Genomic DNA, 26890 nt, shown 5'->3' with positions numbered 1-26890 from the left:
TGATTCCCTTCTTTCCCCTTTGCCTTTTAAAATATGAAGCTCTATGCAAATGTCAGGTCTTAATATTATTAGAAACCAGAGGGTGTCATCAAATTTACATTTAATTTGGTTTCCAGAGAGACCGGGAAAAGGGCATTTAACTTGTGTTCTAACATTTCAAGTGCTGTTTGCCAACGTGGTGCCATGGTTGTTTGCTGATCATTTAGAAATGATCTCTCTTTTCTGGACAGGGAAAAAAAATTCTCCTTCCCCTCATAATTGACCCTTGCAGGTATCTATTAGACACCAATGTCTCATATACTATTTGAGCACTGGTCTTTTCCAAATACTCTTCCAGTGCTGAGATTTTATTCCTCTAAGATTGACATTTGCTCCTTTCTCTTGGTATTAATTTCTCTTGTCTTACCTAGGAAATCTTGAGATCTGGTTCTCCTTATTAAATTAGCTAAGTTAATATTTCCTTGCCTAGCCTGATCTCTATTCCAGTCCCTTTCCATCACTCCACAGTAGCCTCCAAATCAAAACTTTATTATTTTTTTCCTTGTCAACTCTTTCAGCCTGACCATGTTTCCCTAGGCATCTTTCTTCTTTACTGGGCCTATCTTCCTCACTGACTATTTCCTCTTCTCCTTTGTATCTCTTATTTTCTATTTCCGGTGTCCTCTGCCTTTAGTTTCTCTGACATCCATTTTTCTCTTTTCTTTCTTGCCATTTCTTTCTGACTATGATCCAATCTCCCTTCTTCCAAATAAAAAATAACTATTTTTCACATGATACAAAGAAGGTGGATTAAAGGTGATAGGTACTATATCTGTAAAGAACATAAATGTTTATTTAACAAAGTACATGGCAGAAGGATTCTAGGCTTGGCAGTGATTTGTGTGCGTAGTTAGAATTTTCTGCAGCGGGTGTGTTTGAAACGTTCCATTCCCAATGCTAACGAGTAGAAGTTTGAAGTGTGTCCAGTAAGTGAAAGCATGTCTGAGGAGACCTTGGCAAAATCATAACCTTGCTAGGAGGTAGTGCAAAATTAATTCTGCATTTTTAGTGCTTTTCGGTGCCTCTCCTGTGATTCCATTGTTATGTCACTCCTGTCACTTGACGACTGTGGCTTACTGATGTTATCTCTCTGTGTTTCATTGTTAGTTGCACAGAATGTATTTAGGTGTTCATGCTGCTGTCTGTTTTCTGGTGTTCCAGCTGCCTTTTAAGTCTTTATTTTTCCTGCATGTTCAAGATGAATTTGTAATATTTTTCTAGAGGTGAGTTACAACTTGTGAGGTTCAAACACATGATGTTGACATCTCTCTTGGTTGAGTGTCAAATTTTTGAGGATTTTTCTCAGATATTCTTGAAAGCAAAATTTATGAATGTATAAATAGGTAACTGAACCAAGATACTGTTTCAATAAATTTTGTGCTAAATTATTACATAATACTTATTTCATTTTTCAATATATATATACTTATACTTCTTTGAAATAATTCTAATGCCTGCATTTATATGAAATTGTGATAAAATTTCACATGTATCATCTTTGAGAGTCACATAAACTCTGTGAAGTAGGTAGAGTAGATATCATCACTCTTATTTATAGGTGAGATAAGGGCTTCTAGAAGTTTTATGACAATCTCACAGTCCCGTGGCTAGAAAGGGATTGGGAATAGAATACTTTGGTGCACTATATTTATAATTCATTACTTTTTTCCAAAATTTAAAACCACTGATATAAATGTGTATAAAATATCTGTCTCAGTGACTTTGAATAAAAAATCATTCATATTTTCTGTCATTGTTATCATAATTGCTACGATTTGCCGGCCACTGTACTTCTATTATTTCTCATATCTATCACAGACTTGTGAGCCATATCTAATTAGTCCCAAATTATAAATGAGAAAGATGGTGTCAAAGAATTTTAACAACATGTCCAAAGTTACTATTTCAGGAACCAGTCTTGGATTTTAGATTATTGAAGATGTGTTGTTTCTTCTGCTGAATATAATTTCTAAATAAATTCTTTAGTACCACTTTGTTTTATAGTTAGGAAACATATTTTAAGACTGTTATTTAGGTAAAAGGAAAACCAGTGGAAAGAAAAGGAAAAAAAATGAATTGTAGTATAGCAGTATCAGAATTGAGGTAATGTCCTCTGTGAATCCTGTTGTCTAATACTGATTTATCAATCACTTAGATATATGTACAGTGGTCAGCCTCAGAGTCACCACTGAGGCCAGCTGCAGAGTGAGATACAAAATGATAAGACTCTGTAATACAAACACATGGGTGCACATGTTGGGTATACAGTGCAAAATCTAACCAATTTCAATGACATCCACTGTATTTGTTTCCTATTGCTGTGAAACAAATTACCACAAAATAGTATAAGACAAGATGAATTCATTCACTCACAAGTCCTTTGCATCAGGAACCTGAACATGACTAATCTGGGTCCTCTGCCCTGGATCTCCACGGCAGCAATCTGTATCAATCAGGTTTGTTTGTTTGTTTGTTTGTTTGTTTTTCTGGACTTGAGGCTTTCTTACAAGCTCATGTGGTTGTTTCTCTCAGTGGCAGGACTGGGGTCTCTGTTTTCTTTTCTTGCTGATTGTCAGCAGAGGATCCCTCTCGGTCCCTCAAGGGTACTCACATTGCTTTGCCATGTGATCCTCTCTCAGACTTTCTCATAGCATGGCTGCTCACTTCTTCAAGCCCCATAGGAGAATTTCTCACTCCAGTCTGCTAAGACAGAATTGTATACAATGTAGCACAATCACAAAGTGGCTATCCCATCACCTTTGCCATATAACCAAACCTAATCAAGAGAGTACCTATCCAAATATTTTTGCCATATTCTCTTACCTACAGGCAAGTTACAAGTTACAATTCTGCTCGTAGTCAAGGAGAGGGGTTCATAAAAGGACATAACTCATAGGGTGTCATCTTAGAATTCGGTTTAACATACCAACTCACCGAGCAGAATTTTCTAAGAGGAGCAAACCAGTCCCACCTTCTCTTTCCACTTAAGCTGATGGGAAAATGACACTGATCACAGAGAATCTGACACCAGAGACCTGTTCATAAAAAGCACTGAGAAGAATCAAGGTTTTTCTCATTCATCTATGGCAAATAGGTAATGCATGTTCACTCACTATTCTCTGTTGAAAATTATATCTTGCCATTGTCTTTTGCTGTTTCTCCTCTACTTACAACCTGATACATTTCTGATGCAGTGAATACATTGAAAAAAGTAGTAATCAGAGCCAATTAAGTTGCATATATGTTTTTCAATAGGACAATAAAAGTTCATCAACTGTAAAGAACTTAAAATATATCTACCATTTTTTTCAATTTGTATGCATACAATAAGAGCACAGGTGAGTTTTAAAATGTTCTCAAATATTACCTATGTGCTTCTTTTCCCCCTTGCAAAATATTTTTAGCTTTATTCAAGGCTATGATGGGATAACTTCTAGCAATAATATTACTGAAAAAACACAATTTCCTAACTGGTGGGTGTGTTCCATTGTAAGAGTTTCCACTCCATGAGAACTCAAGAGTAAGAGTCTAAGATTTACAAATAGTATATCTGTATCTCATGAGGGAAGCCTTATTTGCAACTCAGTACCCTCTACTGGCTGAAGATGATGATTTATCAAATGACAGTAAGATTTTACTATTGTAGCATTTAAATTAGGCATGTAATGGGGAGGATCTTTTCTGTTCTTATTCGTGCAAAGACATTTGTTTGAGTTGTATCTTTACTTCTCATGTCAAAGAAAACATTAGACATGATTAGCTGCAGGTATCTGTGCTCCATGATATCCAAGCAAAGTCCTTTTTATATTTCATCTTCTAATTGTATTTGCAACTTAATGTTTGAAGTGTCAGTCTTTGTAAAATTAGCTCATCTTGTTATGATTTAGAGCTTTGATGTGAGTGAAAGGCTTCAATTGCAATGCAGAGTCACATCTGAGAGTAAACTGCACAGACAAAGAGACTTACAAGGCTAGTAAATCAAATACTCGGAGCTGTCTATGTGGATTATGAGATAGTATTTGCATAACTTTGAAGTATTTATACTGATGAAATTACAATAATTAAAATCATCGCTGTGTCAATTGCTGGATGCCACAAGGCATAGCAATTACTAGCATGCAAATCAGACTTTGTGTAAGCATTTTAAAGAATAATTACCTTATTTGATTCAGATGTGCCTGAAAGGCATTAGGAATCATTTGAGCTATTTTGCCTTCAACAATTTTAAGGCTCGTAGATAATGTTGTTGTTATTATCAATTATTTACTTTTGTATATCACTTTTCCTTATTTTGGTTGAAACTAAATGCCACAGATAAAATAAAAACACACAACTTTGCTGTTACTAAGAACAATTTACAATATCAGTTAAATCTGCATCTTTCTTAAGCAAACATTTTTCTTTCTAATGGGTTCGACTCTGCTATGTCATCAGTTTCCTGTGCAATAGCTAATGTGTGCTCAGTGTGTACACTCACACAATTTGAGAGCAAGGTTGTGATTGCAGCAACATGCCAGAGTAAAAATCCACCCATAATAGTTGGCAAAATATCCTCTCAAATATATTTGTCACAGGATATGTATAGGTGGTCACTTAGCCAGCTGAGAATCTTAGTCTTCCAACTGCAGGTGTTTTACTTTAGAAATTTAACACCAAACTTGAAGTAACACATTGAAATCACAGTTGACATTATATTGCAATATGTGATAATTTGGAAATCATGAAGTACTTCCCCTAAGACTTTAAATACAGTGACGGTTAGTATAGGTTTATGCCATATGATCTTTCTTTATCGAAATACCAAGTCCTGATCCATTTTTGATCTATGGGGTAAGTAATTCAAATCTAAAAGTTTTTGAAACATGTATCATATAGAAAAATTGAGTTGTAAATCAGTGAATCAAGGCAATAATTTTTATGAGGATTATTGCCCAAACTGCTTTCTTTTTGGAGACTTACTGAATTTCCTCATGTCTCTTAGTAAATAGTATCACTAAATAGGTAGTATATAATTATTACCACTAAAAATTCAGGGAGTTTTTTTTATGATCAAAGCTTTGCTATTTTTAAAAGAAATTTATGTATTTATTCATGAGAGACAGAGAGAGAGAGAGAGAGGCAGAGACACAGGCAGAGGGAGAAGCAGGCTCCATGCAGGGAGCCTGACATGAGACTCAATCCTGGGTCTCCAGGGTCACACCCTGGGCTGAGGGTGGCACCAAACCGCTGAGCCATCCAGGCTGCCCTAAAGCTTTGCTATTTTAACATCTATTACTTTGGTTTGCTGTCTGAAAACTGAAAATATCCCAGATTTTGTTTTGATTTCTCTTTCTTGTTAAGTGACTGTGGGTTATCTATTTGATTTTTTTCCATGTATTTTAAACTGTATTTTTATCATTTTAAATGAAACTTTCAATAGACACGTTCCTTTCAATTCTTTTATATCTTATACTTAGAAAAAAAGAGCACTGATGACTCCTAATTATATTGGTTTATAGCAACATTTTATGCGACTTAGTTACAGGGCCTGTTATAGCCCATAGGAAAGTAAAAAATGTTCCTTTGTTCCCTGTGGCAAAATAAATTGATCATTAATATACACACTCTGGGCAGAAAGTTGGGCAACATGAATACTTTTAACATTACAATGTATTTGAATAATAGTGTCATTACTGTCAGTTCTCTCTTTAATAAAAGATATATGTGCCCAACCACAATGGATCATAGTTCTCTAGAACATATCGAGTCAAGATTTACAAAACAATCTAAATTATTTTAAACTAATTTTCCAAAGCTTCTGCAGAGATCCTGGTCCAAAAATAGCACTGACTAAATTATACCCCATTTTTGCCTTGATATACCAAGAAAAAGGAATGGCATTATAGACCACTTATATATAGGTTATTTTATTTCTTTTCTTACATAGTTTACATTCAAAACATGTGCTTATTACCATGTGCTTTAGGCTGACATGCTTATATTTATGCAATATTCTAAATGTTTACAGAATAGAATAATGCTATAAAGCTGAACATACAGTATAGACTTCATACGGTCCAAAGCAATGACTCAAAACAAGCTCAATCAGAGAATTCCTTGGAGAAGATTTTAAACACAGAGTTCCATTCTTTTCCCTAGAGTTACAGAATCAGAATCTCAAGGAGATCAGCCTTGGACTCTACATTAAGAAGAAGTTCTCCAGCGATGCTTATGCGTAGTCAGGTTTGGTCATCACTGTCAGGTTTCAGTGTTCATGGAGCAGACTTGGAGTGTATAGACATGTCCCAGAGTCCACAAATTGGGTGAGAGATGGGAGCTTAAAAGTTGGTCAACCATGTCTTATTTTCCTTTCTCTAAGTAAATGCATTTTGCCTGTTTTGGTTGTAGCTTCAGTACAAATTTCATTTTGCAAAGATTTATAGTCAAAACTAATTTAAAATATATTTATTCTTGACCTGGGGCTTTTTTTTTTTTTTTTGGTTGATATTGTAGCTTTTGACAAATATTTATGTCCCTAATAAGATCTCTTTTCTCCCTAAATATATAGGAATGAATGGATATATTCTTTTTTAAAAATATTTTATTTATTTATTCATGAAAGACAGACAGAGAGAGAGAGAGAGAGAGAGAGAGAGAGGCAGAGACACAGGCAGAGGGAGAAGCAGGCTCCACGCAAGGAGCCTGATGTGGGACTTGATCCCGGGTCTCCAGGATCACACCCTGGGCTGAAGGCAGCGCCAAAAGGCTGAGCCACTGGGGCTGCCCGAGTAGATATATTCTTAACATGAAAATAATCAACTATCAGAAAACAAAATTTGGCATCATGTATAATAGTGAAATAGCAGAATTTCCAAGAAAATCAGAAATCAGAAAAATGAATTTACTATCTATGATATTTTTAAATATTGTTTCAGAGGACTACTTAATGTAGTGGACCTAAGAATGAATTATAAGTTTTATATGCTAGAAAGGAGAACTGAAAAAGTAGCATCATTTCATAAATCCAAGAGAATGAGCTAAAAAAACATTAGAAATCACTAGATAATAGACAACATAGTTAAAATTTCAAATATCAAATGCAAAACATTTCCACATATAAATTATTATTTTTTAAATAATGCTCCTTTGCCCAGGATGGAACCGAACATGAGGCTTGAACTTAAGACCCTAAGATCAAGACCTGAGCTGAGATCAAGAGTTGGACACATAATCGACCTAGCTACCCAGGTGCCCCAACATTTCCATATGTAAATTCTAACTCATGAAGATAAATTATTGGAGAAAACAGACAATTGTAAAAAAGCAATAAATGTTCTAAAATACTTAAAATTACTTAGTTTTAAATACTTAACATTTAAAATACTTAATTTTATTTAAACATTATTTAAATATAATTGAATTAAATTACATATAATAATTAAATTATATATATGATTAAATTTAATTAAATTTAAAAACTTTTTTTAAAAACTTAAAATGTTGAGGGAATATATGAAGCAAACAACTTCTATTGAGGGGTCAGCATAGGGAGACATAGAGTTTGAAAAAGGTATGTCTTGCTTTTGGAAGAAATACAAAAGCATAAAAAAATAAAAATATATAAAGGTGTCATGTAGCTTGAATCAATCTATCTTCAATGTAAAATGAAAAACAAACATATTTTGCTGAAATGGCATCAGGCAAAGATTATGAAGTTTATGTTATATGTTTTATGTTACAAGGTATGTTGAAGAATAATATAAGAATAAGAAAATTATAGAAAAGGGAAAAATAATCACAAGATTGCAAATGCTAGAAGGCCAGGCCTAAGAAATAGAGAGATATATATCATGAAATTTTATTCACAAAATTCATGTAATATTGGCACTGTTCATAGAAGAGAGTCTAGAAACTAAACAATGTATGTATTAGAATTATTGGAATATAGTACAAACAACATTTTACATTGATAGAGGAAAGACGGTATTAAAAATGTATAGGGAGGCTGCCTGGGGCTCAGTTGGTTAAGTGTCTGACACTTAATTTCCTCTCAGGTCATGATCTCAGGGTCCTTAGATAGAACCCTGCATCACGCTCTGCGCTGGGTATAGAGCCTTCTTAAGATTCTCTCTCTCCCTCTCCTTCTGCCTCCCGTCCCCTCACTCATGCACACATGCTCTCTCTTTCTCTTTGACAAGAAAAAGTATTGAGGGAGTTCTGCTTCTGAGTAACACACTGTCAAAGGCACCAGAAAAACCCTCCTGCCTGAAACAATTAAAAAACAAATAAAATATATAAAAACAATGTTTTGTAGACCTTGAACACTGGACAACATAGTACAGTGACCACTGACACAGGATACTGTCCTAGTTTACTCCCTGCAGAGGAATGGAATTCCAAAACATTGTGTCCTACCAAGATGGAATTGAACCATCTCTTTAAGTTATGGAGATACAGCTGGCAGAACAGTCATGGATAAGCAGAAAGGAAAGAATTGCACAGAAAAAGAACTCCAGAGATCTGCAATGAGATCTTCGTCAAGTCTTCATTTGAGTACTGATTTGTGCATACATGCCAGAAAACTATCCAAGTCTGGGAAACAAACAAAGAAGCAAGAGCAACAGAGAAAATAATCCCTGTGATTTATAAATGTCAGAGGATTTGTACTGCCACCAACCAGACTGGAAAATCTTGCAATTCATGGGACATCAGCTAGGATGCTTAAATAGATATTTCCTCAGTAGTGGAGCATAATTAGTCTTCAACCAAAGACTAATCTGGTCTTCATATCAAAGCTTAAAAGCAAAGCCCAAATGGATCAAGCTATTTCTGAGTAATCTAACTGCTCATAATACATACAATGCTAAGAATATTTATAGAAATACAAAAATACCCAGGACTCAGCGATACAAGATTAAAAATGCCTGACATTTTACCAGAGATTGTTAAAGATGTAAAGAAACGCAGAAATACAATCCACAATAAAGAAAAAATTCAATCCGTATCTACACAGTGAAAAATGATAAAGATTATATAATAAGTAGAAAAGGATAAAACAATTATAACTATGTTTCATATGCTCAAGAAAGTAGAGAAGAAATTGAGTGCTATTTCAAGACACAGACAATACAAAAAACATACACTATGGATTGAAACAAAAGAATTAAGAGCACTAGAATGGTAAATATAGTAGACTTCTTTTTGTCATTTTTAATCTTCTTCTAAGTTAGTTGGCCATTTTAAACCAAAATAATAATTATGGAGTTTGAGATTTTCAACATATTGAGAATTAAAATGTATGTTAGCAATAGTGCCAAGGCCAAGAAGAGGATAATGGAAGATCACTCTCATAAGACTCTTCTCATATACTTTCCACAGAAACAAAGAGATGGCTCTTCTTCCTACTCTGAGTTACACTTTTCATTTAAGCTTATAGGCATGACTGTTTGTTTTCCCAGTTTCCTGAAATTCCTTTTTAAATTCTTCCTGAAGTCTCTCTTTTTAAAATATTTATTTATTTATTTGAGAATGAGAAAGAGAAAGAGAGAGAGAGGACAAGCAGGGGCAGAGGAAGAGGGAGGAGCAGACTCTCTGCCGACCAGGTAGCCAGACTCTGGGCTCAATCCCTGGACTCTGAGATCATGACCTGAACCAAAGGCAGACACTTAACCAATTGAGCCAACCAGGCACCCCTCTGCCTGAAGTCTCTCTCTTGGTAAGACTTAGACATTAGTTTCCCCAGCACAGACTAAGAGAATGTGTATTGTCATTGTGGGTTGATCTCACACGCCATTTTCTCCCTTGGGTTACCCATACCCGCTTGTTCCACCTTCATTCATCCAAAACTCCTCATGCTAATCATCCCTGAAAAATGAATCCCACCACCAGTTCACCAGACACACCTGGATGAATACCAGCTAAGTCTATGATGGGTTTCCAGGTACAAAAAAACTAACAGTGGAGCTGAGCCAGCTAGGGCAGTGATTTTATTTACAGAATAGACAGATTTTAACTCAGTACCAAATTGTGAAGTCTATATACATACTTTCCATTTATCCTTTTAGAAAGAAGTTTTGGAAAACTTTCAGGCAGTGAAAATTAATCTGGGGTCCACTATCACTTTTCTTGCTCCGGTTACCATAAGCTTAGAAAAACAAAATATTCTTTCAATTGCCTAGAAGATTGAAATAGAATTACTTATCTGAAATAACTAATGTAAATTTGTAAATTTTATAAGCATTGTGTAGGTCAGCTTTTCCTCTATGTATTTCTCAATCTATGCTCTGGTTTTCCATTTCACAGAGACATATCCTGACACATCTTTAAGCAAAGAGAGTATGAAAGACCTGTGAACAATCTGAGATCAATCCCTGCTTCCCGTAGGTTCTTTAACACTACAACTTAGGGCTTTCCTTTCATGCATGGATAAAGGGAAAGGGAGAGAATATCATTATGACTCAGTGGAGGAAAAGAAAAAAAAAAGGACTCAGTGGAGAGTCTCCCTTGATACAAATTAATTCTTGAAATATAACATTTTAAAGAAGATATCTACTCTAATTTTTAAACAAATCAAATAGTAAAATGAATGTGTTAAGAGAGGACTATTTAGAAGAACAAAATAGAACATAAAAAAAGAGAATACAATTAAATAAAATAAGTAACAAAACCAGTATATAGTAGCCTTAACAATACAACAGTTAATCATTTGTGGGAAAAGACAATAAGTATTCAGAGAACATAGAAAATTATAAAGAAGAAAATTAATGGGAAGAAAATAATATCAACAGAGGATAATCATAGAAACCTAACCTAGAAGTAATGATTCTTCTCAAAGAAGGAAATAGAACAAATACAATAAAAGAAAGAATAAAGAGTGTATTAGTTTTTTGAAGTATTGAGACCATTTATTCAAAGGCTTGCTATGATCCAGGAAAAATTATTGAAAGTAAATACATTCTTAGATATTTTCAAAAAAAATTGCTTGGATTCCAAAAATAAAGAAAACAATATAACTTTCATAAATATCCACATAGAAATGAATAACTTTTAAAGGCAACATGTCAAAGACATAAATTAAAAAAGAAAGCATGAGAACAATTTCAAGAGTCAAATTTTCATTAAAAGGGCAAAATAGCAATATTAATTGTCTCATGCTTTTTGTAAAAAAGTTGAAACAAGTCAACTTATTAGATAAGTTAGATAAACAAGTCAATTATTAGATAATATAGAAATAATAGAGAATTTAAAGTATAAGGTATTAAACAGAATAAAGAGAATCTTTTTACCTTACTAAAATATTCAATCATAGTGAGAAAAGGAGTGCTCTATATTATTCATCATAAGTCACCTGGTATAACAAACCATTTTAGTTTTTTAATACAATAAATCTCTTTAATGTGGCACTTCACTGCAGAAACTGGGAGTTTTTTATTCTGGAAAATAGTCTGTTACAATTTAGCTGCTCTGTTATCTTCTAGAGCCTTACCATTGTCCACTGAAATTTTAGAATATGGATAATGGACAAATGAAGAGAAAGTGTAAGGAATTATGAGAACAAGAATAATCCTAAATTGGCAGAGATCATTTCTCTACATATCCTATTGGCCAGAGCCTTATTATATGACCTCACCAAAAGCAAGAAAGAATGGGAAATATACTAAGTACTATCATAGGAAGAAAAGGAGAAAACTGATATTAGTAGTATTAGTACTAGGTTTCTTTATTATAAGTACTAAACACTTATGTGTCAAAACTAACAATAAAAACTAAATATTAAAAAAAAAACTAAACATGAAACTCAAGGAAAAATTGACAGGAAACTGGATGGATTATAACATTTGAATATATAGTTAGCTACAAAAGAAGTGAAAAATAAAGGTTATGATCAATTAAATTAAAATTCTAGATTTGCAAGCTATAGACTGGACTGTCTTCTGAAGTGTATAGAGAACACTTATAAAAATAATAAGATATTTTTCAATGAGGAAAACTTCAATAGAAGATGAAAACTTCCATCTTCAATGGAAGATGCTAATGCTAAGTTGGTTATAAATTGACTTTATATACATTTTCTTCTTTTTTTTAAGATTTTTAATTTACTTATTCATGAGAGACATACACACAGAGAGAGAGAGAGGCACAGAGACAGGCAGAGGGAGAAGCAGGCTCCACGCAGGGAGCCCGATGTGGGACTCGATCCTGGGTCTCCAGGATCATGCCCTGGGCCAAAGGCGGGCACTAAACCACTGAGCCACCGGAGCTGCCCTAAATTTTCATTATATAAATTGTTCAATTCATGACAGTGCCTCATGATTATATTCATGGACCACTCAGACATAGATATCAGAATATTAATGTGATATGAAAAAAAAGATTGAGAAATTACAACCAATTTAATGATTTATGTCATTTAAATCATATCAGAAATCAATGAAAAATGGAGTATTATTAAATGAACACATTATGGTGGCCTATTAGTAATTTGAGGAAATCGAAATTTCGATTACAATTAAATAAGTTCAGTTTGATTAACTCAATATAAAAGATCAAATTTTTAAATAAAAATAGAGTATTCAAAATCCGGGTAGGGAGAAATATATTTCAAGTTTTTGTAAAAGAAAAAATATCAAGAGGAACATGTAATTTGTATATAATTATTAATTTATTAGTGAAAATGTAATTCTTTGGCAATGTGAGCCAGTAAATGTGTGCACAGAAAATAATGCCACAATTATATATAGTTAAGACAAATAAACATATCAGGATTAAAGAATGTGGATGGATAAATCATAAAGAAATACTTTAAAATGAAAAATGCTTACTTGAACCAATACTTTAAAATATCAAATGCATTTTTATTCTAACTAAATTGTAATCTCTCAGGAAGTTTTATGCAGGCACTAGTATGATAAAAGTGGAATCTAAACCCTTTATAAGAAATTCTATGAATTAGTCCGTATCTTGTTTTCAAACCTACAAAAATATTCATTTTCCCATAATTTTTTTTCTTTTTTTGCTGTATCCTGCCATAACTTCATAAAAATAATTTGTTTATTAAAGCATTATGTATAAATATATGTTTATATTTGAGAAAAGCAAGTTTTCTAAATGCCTCATAAAATGAAATTTAATCCATTTTACCATAAATGTTGTACTATGAGAGTATTGGTGGAATATGTTTGGGATGAAATAACATGGAAAGTGCCCCAGATGTAATAATAATGTTCAATGAGTGAACACTGTTTAAAAAATCATTTACATTTTGAGAGTATGATTGCATTTAAATACAGATATAAAGCATTTTTATTTTTTTCATAAAGTATTTTTAAACATGAAAAGAAAAAAGTTAATCTTACAGAAAAATGAACTAGAGAAATAGACAATTCACAGATAAAGAAATGTGAATAGTTCTTAAACATGAAAAATGGTAAACTCCACATACATCATAAAAAAAGAAATTAAAATGACACTGAGATACCATTTCTTATTTACTAAATTGAAAAAAATCTAGAATTTTAATGTAATTTGTTGGTGAAGCTTTGGGGACATATATTTTTTTTTTGGGGGGGGGACATATATTATGAAGAAATATATACATATGGAAATTTGGAATATCTACAATAACTACATGTATATTTGCCCTAGCAATTGTACTTTTAGGAATCTATTTTTTTTTAATGGTGATAAAAATACAAAAGATGTATGTGTAAGCTTTTTCATCATAGCATTCTTTTAAAAGCAAAAGACAACTCAAATTCCACCTGTAAGAAATAAGTTTGTTATGGCACTGGTTGGATAAACTATGCTATATACACAAATGGCAGTATACATATGTAAAAAGCAATGAGGAATATTTCTAATATACAACTATGGCTTTAGCTCCATAATATATTTATAAGTAAAAGAAGCAAGGTAGAGTTAAATTTGTATACTTAAAAACCCATTATCAAAAAAAGAGTTATGACTATAGATATGTATTTGCTTGCTCAAACATTGGTTGAGTTAGGAATGAAAAACCATAAAACATAAGTAAATAGAGATTTTTCTAAGGGGGTAGAGAGACAATACAATGGGGAAAACAGACATAAAAGATAAATTTATTTAAATCTATAATTTTCATAAAGTTAACTTTGGACTCTTGTAAATACTTTACATTAACTTAAGACAAAAAGGGAGATGCCTGGATGGGTGTATTGGTGGAGCATGTGACTCTTGATCTCGGGGTCATGAGTTCAAGCCTCACATTGAGTGTGGAGCTTACTTAAAAAAAGGACAAATAAAATAAAAAGATCTATAAAAATGAAAAGCAAAATGAAATAAGTGAAATTCATTGTGTATTTAGTTGATAGAAAAAATGCTTAGAGAAGAGCTATTTTGAATGACTTTATGATACAACTATCTGACTATATATTCTAAGGGATAAACTATATCCTAAAACAAAAATATTTGTTAAAGGAATAAATAAATAAGAAAATTAACCCTTCCTTTTAAATTATCATATTGTATATTATACAGATATTGTTATTTTAAATTTGTTTCCTTCTTATTTTTGCAAAGGAAGAATTATGTTGAAATTGAGAATATATATTTTGTATATGAAAGAAAAAAGATACAAGTCTAACATTGACGTGCGTAAGTTGAACCCAAGGGTTTTGAATTTTAATTGGTAGTAATAGTATGAATTTATGATGCACTTATCTTAAAAATGTATATTTCCCAACTCTATCCTTTGTAATAATTACTATTTCCCACTAAGAGAAAATAAGTCTCTGGAGAAATGGCTGATTTCTGGCTTTGGCACAGGAATTGTATGAGATGTTAAAGCTGAGATCAAAAGAACTATCAAAGACTGAAAGAGTCATGTCAAAAGAACTCAGAAGCTAACTAGGATAGGTTCCCACTAGTCAGAGCTGGGGCAATCGGAGCTTCAACAAACAAAACTGTAATGGATTGAAGTCAAACAGGTTTAAATATATTAGTCTACAATAATACTAAAATAAATTTTTAAAGAGCATAATCAGTGGTCACTATTGTTAGAGGACCAATCTCTTGTTCTGAAAAGTGATAGAGGAAATAAAGAAAATATTTTTCCCATTCCTATAAGAACTATGTACTCTGGGTGACCAAATAGGTGACAAAGGGAAGTTTTACTTTTTTATATGTTCCAGATAACAAGTGGTGAAAGAATTAGAATTCACCATTTTGCAACTCTAATGTATTAATGTGTTCACACGATGATCATCAATGAGAGGAAACAGCCAGAGAGGAATTGTTACTTATTACATGTGTCAGCATATGTTGTCTAGTTGTCTCTCCTTTTGATGATTCTAAAACCCACTGATGTTTTCTTTTGATTCTTTTCTGCTTGCGTCTCCTACTCTCTCTATTTTATAATGAAGTATTCCAGGCCTCTGTCTTTGGATTCCCTGCATAGACTTATTCCAGCTCATGGCTTTCGATACCATTTACACTATGATGATTTCCAAATTTATATCTGTAACCCAGGTATCTCCAACTAGTATAGTCCCCTATTTATTCAATGCCTATGCCTGAAGGTTTTACTTTCAAATGTCACATATTTGTAATTCTTATAGGTTAATTTTGGCCCCTCTCCAATATATGTATATATAGTCAAGTCCTCATGCCTCACAATAGTACCTTAGTTGGAAATAAAATTGATGCAGATGTAATTTGTCAGGTTAGGATGAGTTTATACTGGAGTAGTATGGATTTTTAACTCAACTTGACTGGCTTCCTCATAAGAAGACGGCCATGTGAAGTCACAGAGATACAGGGAGATTGCCATGTGACCAAGAGGCAGAGATTGCCACCAACCAAGTAACGCCCACAACTAGAAACTAGAAGAAGCAAAGAAGGATCCCATAGAAGCATTGGAGTGTCCCCGTTGATGCATTGATTTCAGATTTCTAGCCTCCACTGCCATGGGAGATTCTATTTCTGTTGTTCTAAGTCACCAAATTTGTGCAACTTTGTCACAGTAGTCCTAGGAAAACAACACAACACATTTCTGATTTTCACCAATAGGTAAACTAATAAATATTATACCACCTTGCCCAAACCTGGTCCTCCCTCAATCTTCTTCAACTTAGTAACTCTTTCTCCATCTTTCTAGGTGTTTGGGACCAAAGCCTAGAACTCATCTTTGACTCCTCTATCTCACATTCTCCAAATCTGAACCAACAACAAATATTGTAACCTTTACAATATTTTCAGAATCTGACCACTTTATACCACTTCTTTTCCTCTCACTCAGTTCTAAGTCACTGCCATCACTTATCTGGATTATTGAAACACTTTCCTAAACGGTCTACTCTCATCTTTCACTCTCTGCTGTGGATTCTAAATGTGTCAGCCTGAATGACAGTTTTAGAACAAAGTCAGAGCATGTCTCTGTCATTACTCAAGATCTTCCAGTGGCTTTCCACATTAGACTGAATTAAAGCTGAAGTCCTTAACGTAGTCAAGCTGAGTCTTTATGATAGACTTTTGTTTTCTTCCCCACTTCCTATGACTTCCCAAATCTCTTTGACCTCACTTCCTACCAGCTTTGCCCCAATTCCAAATATATGTCACAAAGCCTATTTTCTTCCTCTTATCTATGTCTAAAATGTTCTTCCTACAATATTCATAATTCACTTAATCGCCCTCTTTTTAAATATGATCTTATCACTGAGATCTTTCCTCACCTCCTTATTTACTAATGTAACAACCTCAGTGTTTATCCTCCTTTATGCTTACTTACCTCCAACTGGTGTACTATAAAATTTGTTTGCTTATTATTTGTCTTTTGCCACTAAAATGTACACTCCATTAAAACATATTTTTTGTCCTTTATTCACTGCTGTCTCTAAGATCTTAAAAAAGAGGTCTAGAACATAATAGGTATTTCAAAGACACTGGGTATAAATTAATGATCACTGGGGAGGAATACCAGTAGTCAATTTGAGCAAACAAACTATTTTAAAAGACTAAATAGATTTAATATATTCATGTGACAAAAGTATTTTAACTATAGATGACATAAATCCTCATTAAAATATGTCTATCAAGACCAGTTTTTAGAATTAAGCAGTGTGATTTACACTTTTAAAGGTATACAACTGCATTTTTTTAGTAATGTGAAAATGACTAGAAGAAACCTCATTCCAAACCATGTTGGGAAGGCATGAGTGGGGAGCTGTCATGCACTACCACTCATTGGTAGCTTGCAAAGTTCAACAAGAAGTAAGATTACCCCTTAGCCTCCAACAGTAAGCTGTCCTTGCCTAAGGTCAGTGAGAAGCTGCCACTACTTCGCATTCATTTTTCTACAATGACTTTTGTTCAAAACAACTCTTCTCAACTTCCTCTTTTCTTCTTTAAAAAGATTTGTTCTCTGAAATTGCCTATTGTTTTGCCATAGTTTGCTTGTCCACAATTGCAATTTTTCTGTTCTTCCTGAATACACTCATTTGCTTCGCAATAACCTTTATTGTTTAATTTTTAAAGTCAACAATAATGAGATTCCACTATTTCCCTATATCTTATGTTTCTTTCGAATTGTGCAATTTACTAATGATGCTAGAGCATTTGTCAAAGAATGCTCTCTAATGTAATTAAATTCTTTTGCCTGAAATAATCCATTAGAAGTATATGTGACTATTATCAATGATAATACTTTTACTTTTACTCATGCATTTTCTTTGTATAAATTGTATTGCAAAATTGAAACATAAGCAACAATGAATCATCAACTCACAAATAATCAGTCTCTTAATTTAAAATTGAATATTTCTGTTCAGTTAGCTTACTTTCCTTGACCATGGAAGTATATTAAATAGTAATATCTGATTACCAACAACTTTGCATTCTTATGAAATGTTGAGTATTCATGCAGAGTAAATGTCTATTGTATTTTATTGCCAAAATAACATGTTTCAAATAGTAAAACAGCAGGGGAATACTGACTGAGCTATTAATAAAACACACCAGCTTTTAGCTGGCAAAGCAGCCTTCTTTCCATCAAACATGTCTCAGCCTTTAATAAAGAAACTCAAATGGTGTAGGTGAAAAATTACTTTTCTCACCCGGTCATCTGTCTGTCATGTATTATTCAGGTCACCAATGTTTGTCCTGAACTGTATCATTCTGTAGTTGTGTCAGGTATGAGATATGTTCAGTGTAATTCCATCAGACTTCGTGAAGTTGATTAGAACAGATCACCTTTCGGCATGGGCACAAGTTATCTCAGCAGATTGAGTGAAAAAGACTTATTTATCTTTGCCTTATAATAAAGAAAGAGATGAGCAAATTTATCCATTAACTTGAAAAGAGTCACATATTTGGTGTGAAAACAAACTATAGTCAGTAATTCTATTGAAAATACCATAGTGCATGGATGTTTCTTCAGGGGAGAAAAGCTTATGCGGGAGTCAACATTTAATAGCATGAAATATTTAGCCAAAGCACATGCATTTTATTATAGTCCTTAAAATGGTAAACATTTGTCCCACAACAACATGATAGAATGTAATAAAATATGCCAAATCTTTGATGGTTTCAACTGGCTTTTTCCCAGCATTCTTTTTGCATAATAATTTGGGCTTTGATTTTATGGAAAATGATCTTCAAAGTTTATCTAATCATTCGTTATACTAGTATATCATAATGATATCATAGACTATTTTATTAGAGGCATCCTAAAATATTTAGTAACTCAAAATAGGTTTGGATTACTAAAAAGATATGTGAGTTAAGTGTAAAGAAACCTAAGATTATTTCTGACATGACCCACAGTCCTCAGGTTCCTCATCTGGCCCATAAATGATTTGCACTCATGAATCCTCAAGGGGGAAGGAGCCAAGTGATGCATATTGACATGCAGTATGACTAAGTCTGAATCTAAATTTGAACTCTACTACTTACTAGATTCATGGTTTTAGTTATACTTCCAAAAATGAAAATAAAAGACTATAAGAAGAGCACATCTAGCACCCAGTAATGTGTATACATTTAGAGATATGTGTACACACATACGCATACACACTCATATATACATAATATTTAAGCATTGCCTCATCTTCAAAATGATCTAAGATACACAAAGTAGAAATCAATTTATTCCAATTATTCCAATTATTGATTTTAAGAACTCTGGAAATAATTTTTGGAAATATAGAACATTGTCACTAAAGGTAAACTAGCAGGTTCAGTAATTTTGTTAAAAATAAAATTGAATCACTATATATAAAAAGCAAAATAGATATTGTGAAATCTCCTAGGGAATTATTTGATTATCCTTTTTCATATACTTTATCTATAGTAGCCAGTAAACACCCTAGAAAACAAAGTTAATTTCTCCTAAGTTGTTTTTCATCCCCTGCTCTCTAGGATGTGTTTTGCAATAGAAAACTTAAAGAAACTGCCTTAACTCTTCTACATCACTGTTATATATTTTACTGTAACTTGTGTAAAAATAATGCTTACCTCTTTCCTATTCTGTAAATCAATAAATTTCCTTTTGCTGGATGCAATAACTTGAAACAACAAGTGTTTATTTATTTAGCTTCCAGGACATGGCCAATTTTCCTGGGCTGTGGAGCATATTTAACAGGTATAGGCTTTGTTCTCACGGAGCAAAATATCTCTTTGGGTACATGAACAGGAAATCTTACAGGAACAGAGCATGCTGAGGACCATACAGAACAAGTCTAAGCCAAGTGCTGCTCCCTCAAAGAGCAACTTTAAGCTACTAGAGAAATTTTGAAGCAGGGAAGAGGATTTGTTTTGTGTGAAATATTTAGATTTAAGGAGATGAACTAAAACGACAAACTACATTTATAATCATCTTACTTTACATTTTAAGATCTTACTTTTAAAAAAAAAAAAAGATTTTATTTATTTATTCCTGAGAGACACAGAAAGAGGCAGAAATATAGGCAGAGGAAGAAGCAGGCTCCCCATAGAGAGCCCCATGGGGGACTCAATCCAGGGCACTCCATCCCAGGACTCCCAGATCATGACTCGAACTGAAGGCAGATGCTCAACCCCTGAGCCACCCAGGTGTCCCAGATCTTATATGTTTTTACATTTGAGATCACTTGTGTGGAAGCTGCTTTTAGACAACAGGCTGGGGCAATGGAATGTAGAAAGGGCCACAGCGACCCCCCAGTGAACACAGGCCTATCAGGGAATGCACCTCACAATATCCATAGGCCCCTAACTAACCAATGAGCTACTTAAAATTAGCAGTAACACAAAAGGGAAAGTTCCATACATCACCATACCTCCTCGCCTTCTCTCTTTAAAAACAGCTCTCACCCACTGCCTCCTGGCAGAGCCTCTCCTCTGCCCTCCTGACCACTTGCTCCCTTGCCATGTATTAGTAAAGGTCTCTCTCCTTTGTTCTGCCTTGGGTGAATCCTTTCACCATCCGTGCCACCAGCATTCACTTGATCAGAGCCCCACATTTGGGGGCCCCCATCCAATCGAGAGAGATACCACGTTATCTAGACTTCTAAATTCTCTGTGCTAGTCTATGCAACACTGTCTTTTTTCATGGTGATCTAAACAGGCATCCCAACCACACCTCTGTTGTAAATGTCTGGGAACACCTTTAAGGCTGGCTACAGACATAGGCCCTGATTGGTTTATCCTTAAAGCAGTGAAAGTAATCACTTTGAAGGGTAGACACACGAGTTAAGTCTCTCCAATCAAAGTGTAACTCAGTACTTTTGCTCCGTGCTTGAGAGAAAATAAATCATCTGTCTCCTCGTGGATTTCACCAAAGAAACAGAGGCTTTTAGCCTTTCTGATGGCAGTCATCCTTCAGCCATGAAAGTTATCAGCTCGAAGATAAAAAAGACATGGGGAGGAAGAGGCAAGAGAATGCCAGAGAAATTATCCCAAACTTGCATTACTTTTGGACTTTTCACAAGAATCAACGTATCACTTTTATTTGTCAATCCAGCCTAGATTAAAGGTGCTGTTATGTATTGCCTTCAGTACTTTTTGAATATATTAGCATATAATTTTTAAAAAACAGAATTCTAAATATCATTATTTGTTCTTAAAAATCATTCGAATTATTATAGACATTAAAGTTTATTTAAGTCTGGAAATTAAACTACTAAGAACATTTGATATAATACATATCAATCAAGAACACTAAAACTTCCCAAAATACCATAATTAGATAGGGGTGCTATCTGAAAGCAATTACATGTAACAGAATCTATTTCACTGTGAGTTATAAAAAAATAAACTATCTAAAATATAAAAGAAACTCAGGTTATCAGTGTCTGATGGTGGTGGGAAGTACACGTTCTGGACTCCTTTTAAAGGCAATTCAATCACTTGCTAGCAGTGTGATATTGGGCAAGTCATTTTACCTACTCGGGTGTCAGTTTCCTCATCTATAAAATGTAAATAATAATAGCATTTATTTTAATAGAACTATTGTTGCTATTTTTGAAAATTAAATCAATATAATTAACATAGTATACTCTCCATCAGTATTATAACAATTAAAAAAACATAACATTCATGAAAAATTTTAAAAGCATGATTAACAAATTTCTCTGAATTGTAAAATGCCACATCAATCATAAATGCAGGACATTTTGACCAATTAAAAAACCATAAAATCTCTGAAAGTTTGAAAAATAAACAACATATTTCTTTTTTTTAAAGATTTTATTTACTTATTTGAGAGAGAGAGCATGAGAAGAGGGCCAGAGCAAGGAGAAGCAGACTCCCTTCTTCTACAAAGGTAGAAATATGTGAACTCGTTATTTAATACAGTGGTGAAACTACGATGTAAGGAAAGAAAGCACTTTCTGATAAACAGTGCTGAGACAACTGACTATCCATTCTTCTAGAAATAGGCTTTTACCTCAAACCGTATACAAAAATCAGCTTCCTTTGGTTTGTAGTTCTACATGTAAAAGGCAAAACAATAAAACTCCTAGAAGACAATGTAAAAGATTATGCTCACAGCCTTTGGGTGAAAACTATATTTTTTAAATAGGATAAAATTATGAAATCCGAAAATAAAAGATTTTAAATTGAATAGACATTAAAGCTTCTCTTCATCAAGAGGCACCATTAGGAATTGAAAAGGCATTCCACAGTGACAGAAAAAAAACCCAAAACCTGTAACACCCAAAGCTTATATATCTAGAACATATAAAGAAGGATAAGGCAATAATAAAGAGACAGAGCTCATTGGAAAAGCTGGACAAGAGTGTTGATTTATTTTGCTAAAGAGAGTGTCCACATGGACAGTATGCACACAGTTCACCCTCAGTAGTACTTAAGAAATATACAAATTTAAATCACATTGAGGAGGTGTCAGGGTAGCTCAGTCAGTTAAGCATCTACCTTTGGCTCGGATCATGATCCCAGGGGTCCTTTTAGTTCAGGGGTCCTGGGCCAGCCCCATGTCATCAGGCTCCCCATGTCAGCAGGGAGCCTGCTTCTTCCTTTACCCCTGCTCATGCTCTCTCTCTCTCTCTCACTCAAATAAATAAATAAATAAAATCTTTAAAAAATAAAGTCATAATGAGAAATTAATGAAAAAAAATTTTTTTGAAATCAATGAAAATCTAGCAGAATAGCCAAAATTAAAAGGCCAACAATACTAAGTGTTGACTAGATGTAGAATAATGGAAACTCTGCTTTAGGACAAAGTATCTGTGACTTTGGGAAATTGTTGGGCATTATCTACCAAAGCTCTTGAGGAGCTCATTTTCTTGTGATCTGGTTCTAGTTGATCCTGTGTCTCCCAGAGAAGCAGAAAAATCAGTGTCTTTCCTAAGTGTATATATATAAAAATTCATGTTGCCAGTGGAACATAAACAAGCACAGAAGACCATTCTATGCTCATGTTTGGAATAAAACAGAGAAAAGATCATACAGTAACCACAAAAAATACAGTTTTAGTACACCTCCTTCAACCTAATGTGAATGATTGCTCATCCTTTACCTATGAAAGCTTGCTTTCATCCATACATGTCCTAGATAAAAATTAAAATAAGCACCCACCAAAACTGTCCTTGCTTTTTGACAGTATCCACTCCAGAACTGGCCCTGGCTTCTTTAAATTTGCCTTAGAATCAACCAGTACTGTCCCAAACCCTTTACGAAGCTTCACCCACATCCCTTTGCTGAGATGTCCCACCTTCCTTTGGAGTGCTTTCTCCCTTGCTAAAGGTAAATAAATTACCTTTTAAACCTTTTAAACTACAGGTGTATTCCTGGTAGTCTTTGGGCAGTGGGCTTTAATAAGCCATAGCACTGATTCATTCAGTTATTCCTTCAATTGTATTTTTTTTAATATTAAAATTTTAGTTCAGCTATATTTTTCCAATATTTTGTGAAAAAATCAAATCCATATAAAAGTTGCAAGCACAACTGAATGAAAACTGAATATCCACCAACTGAATTCACCAATTCTGAACATTTGCGGTTCAACTAGGAAATTGTTTAAAATAAATAAATAAAACAAAATGAGGAAGTGTGTCAGTTTTAAAGGCAAAAATGAAAGAGAAACTTGTGCTGCTGGCATCCAAGCTTCCAAACATTTGTAACACATACCAAAAGACTACATTTTCATTATGTTTGACTCAGAATTTCTACTTCCTAGATTTTATCCTGAGGAAATAATTGTCAGTTTTCAGAATCTCTAAATCTTACTGATTTTATCTATGTATGTATATGTGTGTGTGTGTGTGTGCGCACGCGCGTGCGCGCTTATTTTTGGATTCTGCATTTGGCAAAATGGGGGAGAGAAAAGAATGAAAGTAAAACCTGATTTTTTTTGGAACTTTTTAAAAAGGTTTTTTTGGGGGGAATTTTCCCAAAATTGTACATTTGAAAATCCCATTTCTACTATATTAACAGCAAACTGTTCTTAAAGATTTGTCTTTTTAGCTTATATCATCCGGGAAAGCAATACAGACAACTCCGATTTTTGTTTGTTGTTTCAATGAAGCAAATTCATTCTATAGTTTATCCCATTTAGTTTCTTGACCATCTTACATAGGTAAAATGATTGACCAGCTTTCTTTCCCCCCTTTTGTTTATAAAAAGAAGACCATAAAAACAATAACAAAAAAGTTAACTGAAACATATTTATTTTGTAATTTTTAAGACATGACTTTCTAATGTCTTGCTCGGTTGATAGACGCTGCAAGATGCACTCATCTTTGTGTGTGTGCTAAATAGTACCCCTATGACCTACATGTGATAATAGCTGCAAAAAATCCACATAAAAACTAAACAGAACACTGGATGAATACATTTCATACATGTGGATTTTATTTACTGCTCCCTAATAGGCAAGGTTGTTCAAGCGCAGAAAAGCCAGTTTCATACTTCTTTACAGGAAATGAGAAAGACTGATCTTCTTCAGTGTACTTCTAAATTCAGAATCATTTTGGGTTAACAGGGTTGCCATTTCCAGGCCAACTGTCAATCTGGGGCATCCGAAACTTCAGGCACCTAGGGTCAATGTCAGCTTGTTAAGCTATCCCTAGTCTATGAGGGTAGTTGCTTCAGTTACTGAGCCTTCAAACCTTTACAGTATTCCACTTTCATTTAAAAAAAAGTTTCTGTACATTTCTTCTTAATATCAGTGCCCTAACAGCATGCATTGCTATAACTATGATTAGACATAGTAACCTTGTCTTTCCTGATGCCAACTAATTGACCCCAAAAGAGCAAAGGGAGATCTGAAAAATAATCCCCTTCAAGTTCTCACTCCTATGGTTGCCTTAAGTTCTTTTCTAAGCTGAAAGTCACAATGAAAGGTCAAAACTAGATGTAAAGTATATTAATGAAATATAGCCCGTGTTCAACTAAAACTATATTACTTGAAGTAAAAAGAGATGCTAAAACCCTGTCCTATCTAAATAGGGGCTGGATTGAATGTGGAGCCTTGAGAAGAAATAGGAATCTGAAATATTTCGAGACACTTTTGATGAAGTTGGTTAAATATCAAGCATATGTTCTAAAATGCACATAATGAATCTCTCTCTTCAAATGCATAAGATAATTATATTTTTTCATGTTTAGCATTACTACAAGCTGGCACATACGAGGTTAAGAATCATGTTTATTTAAGGGTGCCTGAGTGGCTCAGTCCGTTAAGCATCTGACTTTTGGTTTTAGGTGGTAATCTTACGGTCACAGGATTGAATGTTCAGCATAGGTTTTCTTTCCTTCTGCCCCTCCCGCTTGTTCCTCCTCCCACCCCCATCTGAAATACATAAAAAATATTTTAAAAAATATTTTAAAATATTAAAAAATATTTAAAAAGCTATTAATTAAATTTTGACAATGGATAACTGTACTTAATGTATATCTGTGGTTTCAAGTATGCAGCCAGAAACATCTTTCTCTTAAAAACTTGTTTCTTGATATTGTTTTCTGGACCTAATGTGCTTACCTGCAAGACTTTTTATTCCTTACTACACCATGAACACATGAGTAAATTGAAGAATGACACTGAAGAGCCATGACAAGCCTCTGAACCAGTCTCTGCTGACATGAATGATGAGGGCCATTATGGGGAGCTAGGAGGTGAGAGTGAGAAACCTTAAGGGTTTGATATTTAGTGAAATGTTTAGAAGTTTGGATGTCAGTCTTTCTTTATTAGAGCTTTTAAACTTTGTCAAACATATCTAGGACTAAGATTTCTGATAAAAATGATCTACAATATTATTGTGGTGTTTATCTTTGCCCTTTTAAAGTGGATCAAAAATGAGTTATTTTTCATAAAAATGATTTTAGGTAAATTTACTATTCAAAGACTAGACAAACCAAAACTCAAGGATATAGCTTTAATTTTTGATAGTTCATTCTTTTGCAGGTAGTTAAAAAACATTTATGTCAGTATAATCAACTATATATATATATATATACACACACACACACATTATATTAGAAATATAAGCAAAAATCAACCCATACAAAAAGCCATGAACTACATAAGTGGTATTCATAATTAAAATCAAATTGCATATTCATCAAATTAAAAACATTAACCAGAGCAGACCAAAATTATGCAATCTTAGCTTATGAATACTACTTCTAGTAATGTTAAAAATTGTTTCTAGTATTGTCAAAATTAATTATGACTCTTGAATCATTTAAGTGCGTGTCACAGAGTAGTCTATATATTTTATATGATTATTTCCACCATTTTTCTGACAAAGAAGCTGCTTTGGTGTTCTTTCTGTGATATTTTCCCCTAAGAATTACATGTTTAGAGATTATCTTATATATATATTGCTATTCTTAAAAAAATTGTGAGCAATTAACTAGAGCTTTTTCTTGAAACAGAATGAGGGCCATGACTAGAATATGATAGGTGAGTGCGGGCGAGTAGGGGTGGAATACAGAAATATGTCCACTTGCAGGACTAAAGGAACATTTGTATGTAAAGATCTAAGAGTGGAGGTATAGACAAGAATGACTGAATTACCTGGTTTAGATAACCAATGGCCGATGAAGCAATTTATGTGGAAAGAAATTCAGGAGGATGGGCAAGTCTCAGGGATGTGAATTTGAAAGATTGAGAAATTACCAAAGTAGAGATGTACAAAACTTGAATGGACACTGGAAAGTAAGACCTAAAGAAGATAAGGGGTAAAGCCATAGATTTAGGACTCTAAAATCAAAAACAGTAATGGAGTGTTTAGAAATAACCAACATAGGTCCTGTGGAAACTATGGAAATACCAAAAAAAAAAAAAAAAAAGCCAAGAAAAAAAATCAATGAAGTGGGAAGAGAATTATTTTGAGAGCAAAACTCTGATTCCAGTGGAAGGTGCAGATGAATGAGGGAGTGAAGAAACCTAAGTTGTCTAAAA

At 33.7% G+C, this 26890-nt stretch overlaps 1 protein-coding gene across 3 annotated transcripts in view; it reads left to right on the top strand.

Annotated features, from left to right (window-relative positions):
• Window positions 1-1138: 1138 nt before the first annotated feature.
• Window positions 1139-26890, top strand: part of LOC144300198 (uncharacterized) — a 35698-nt gene continuing 9946 nt past the window's right edge. For 2 of the 3 annotated variants that reach the window (XR_013366790.1, XR_013366789.1), the window contains exons 1-2: window positions 1139-1262; window positions 6178-6341. Coding sequence is in view for 1 of the 3 variants with exons in the window: in XM_077876140.1 (XP_077732266.1) it covers window positions 2439-2495; window positions 6178-6341; window positions 7173-7266 (315 nt within the window). In the remaining 2 variants the exon portion in view is untranslated. Of the gene's footprint in view, window positions 1263-2428; window positions 2496-6177; window positions 6342-7172; window positions 7267-26890 lie in introns of all 3 variants that reach the window. The other variant, XM_077876140.1, reaches the window with a different exon arrangement.

Source organism: Canis aureus, chromosome 28 (assembly GCF_053574225.1).
Source record: "Canis aureus isolate CA01 chromosome 28, VMU_Caureus_v.1.0, whole genome shotgun sequence".
NCBI lineage: Eukaryota > Metazoa > Chordata > Mammalia > Carnivora > Canidae > Canis > Canis aureus.
Note: the sequence above shows the minus strand (reverse complement) of the source record. Positions and strands in the feature narration are given on the sequence as shown.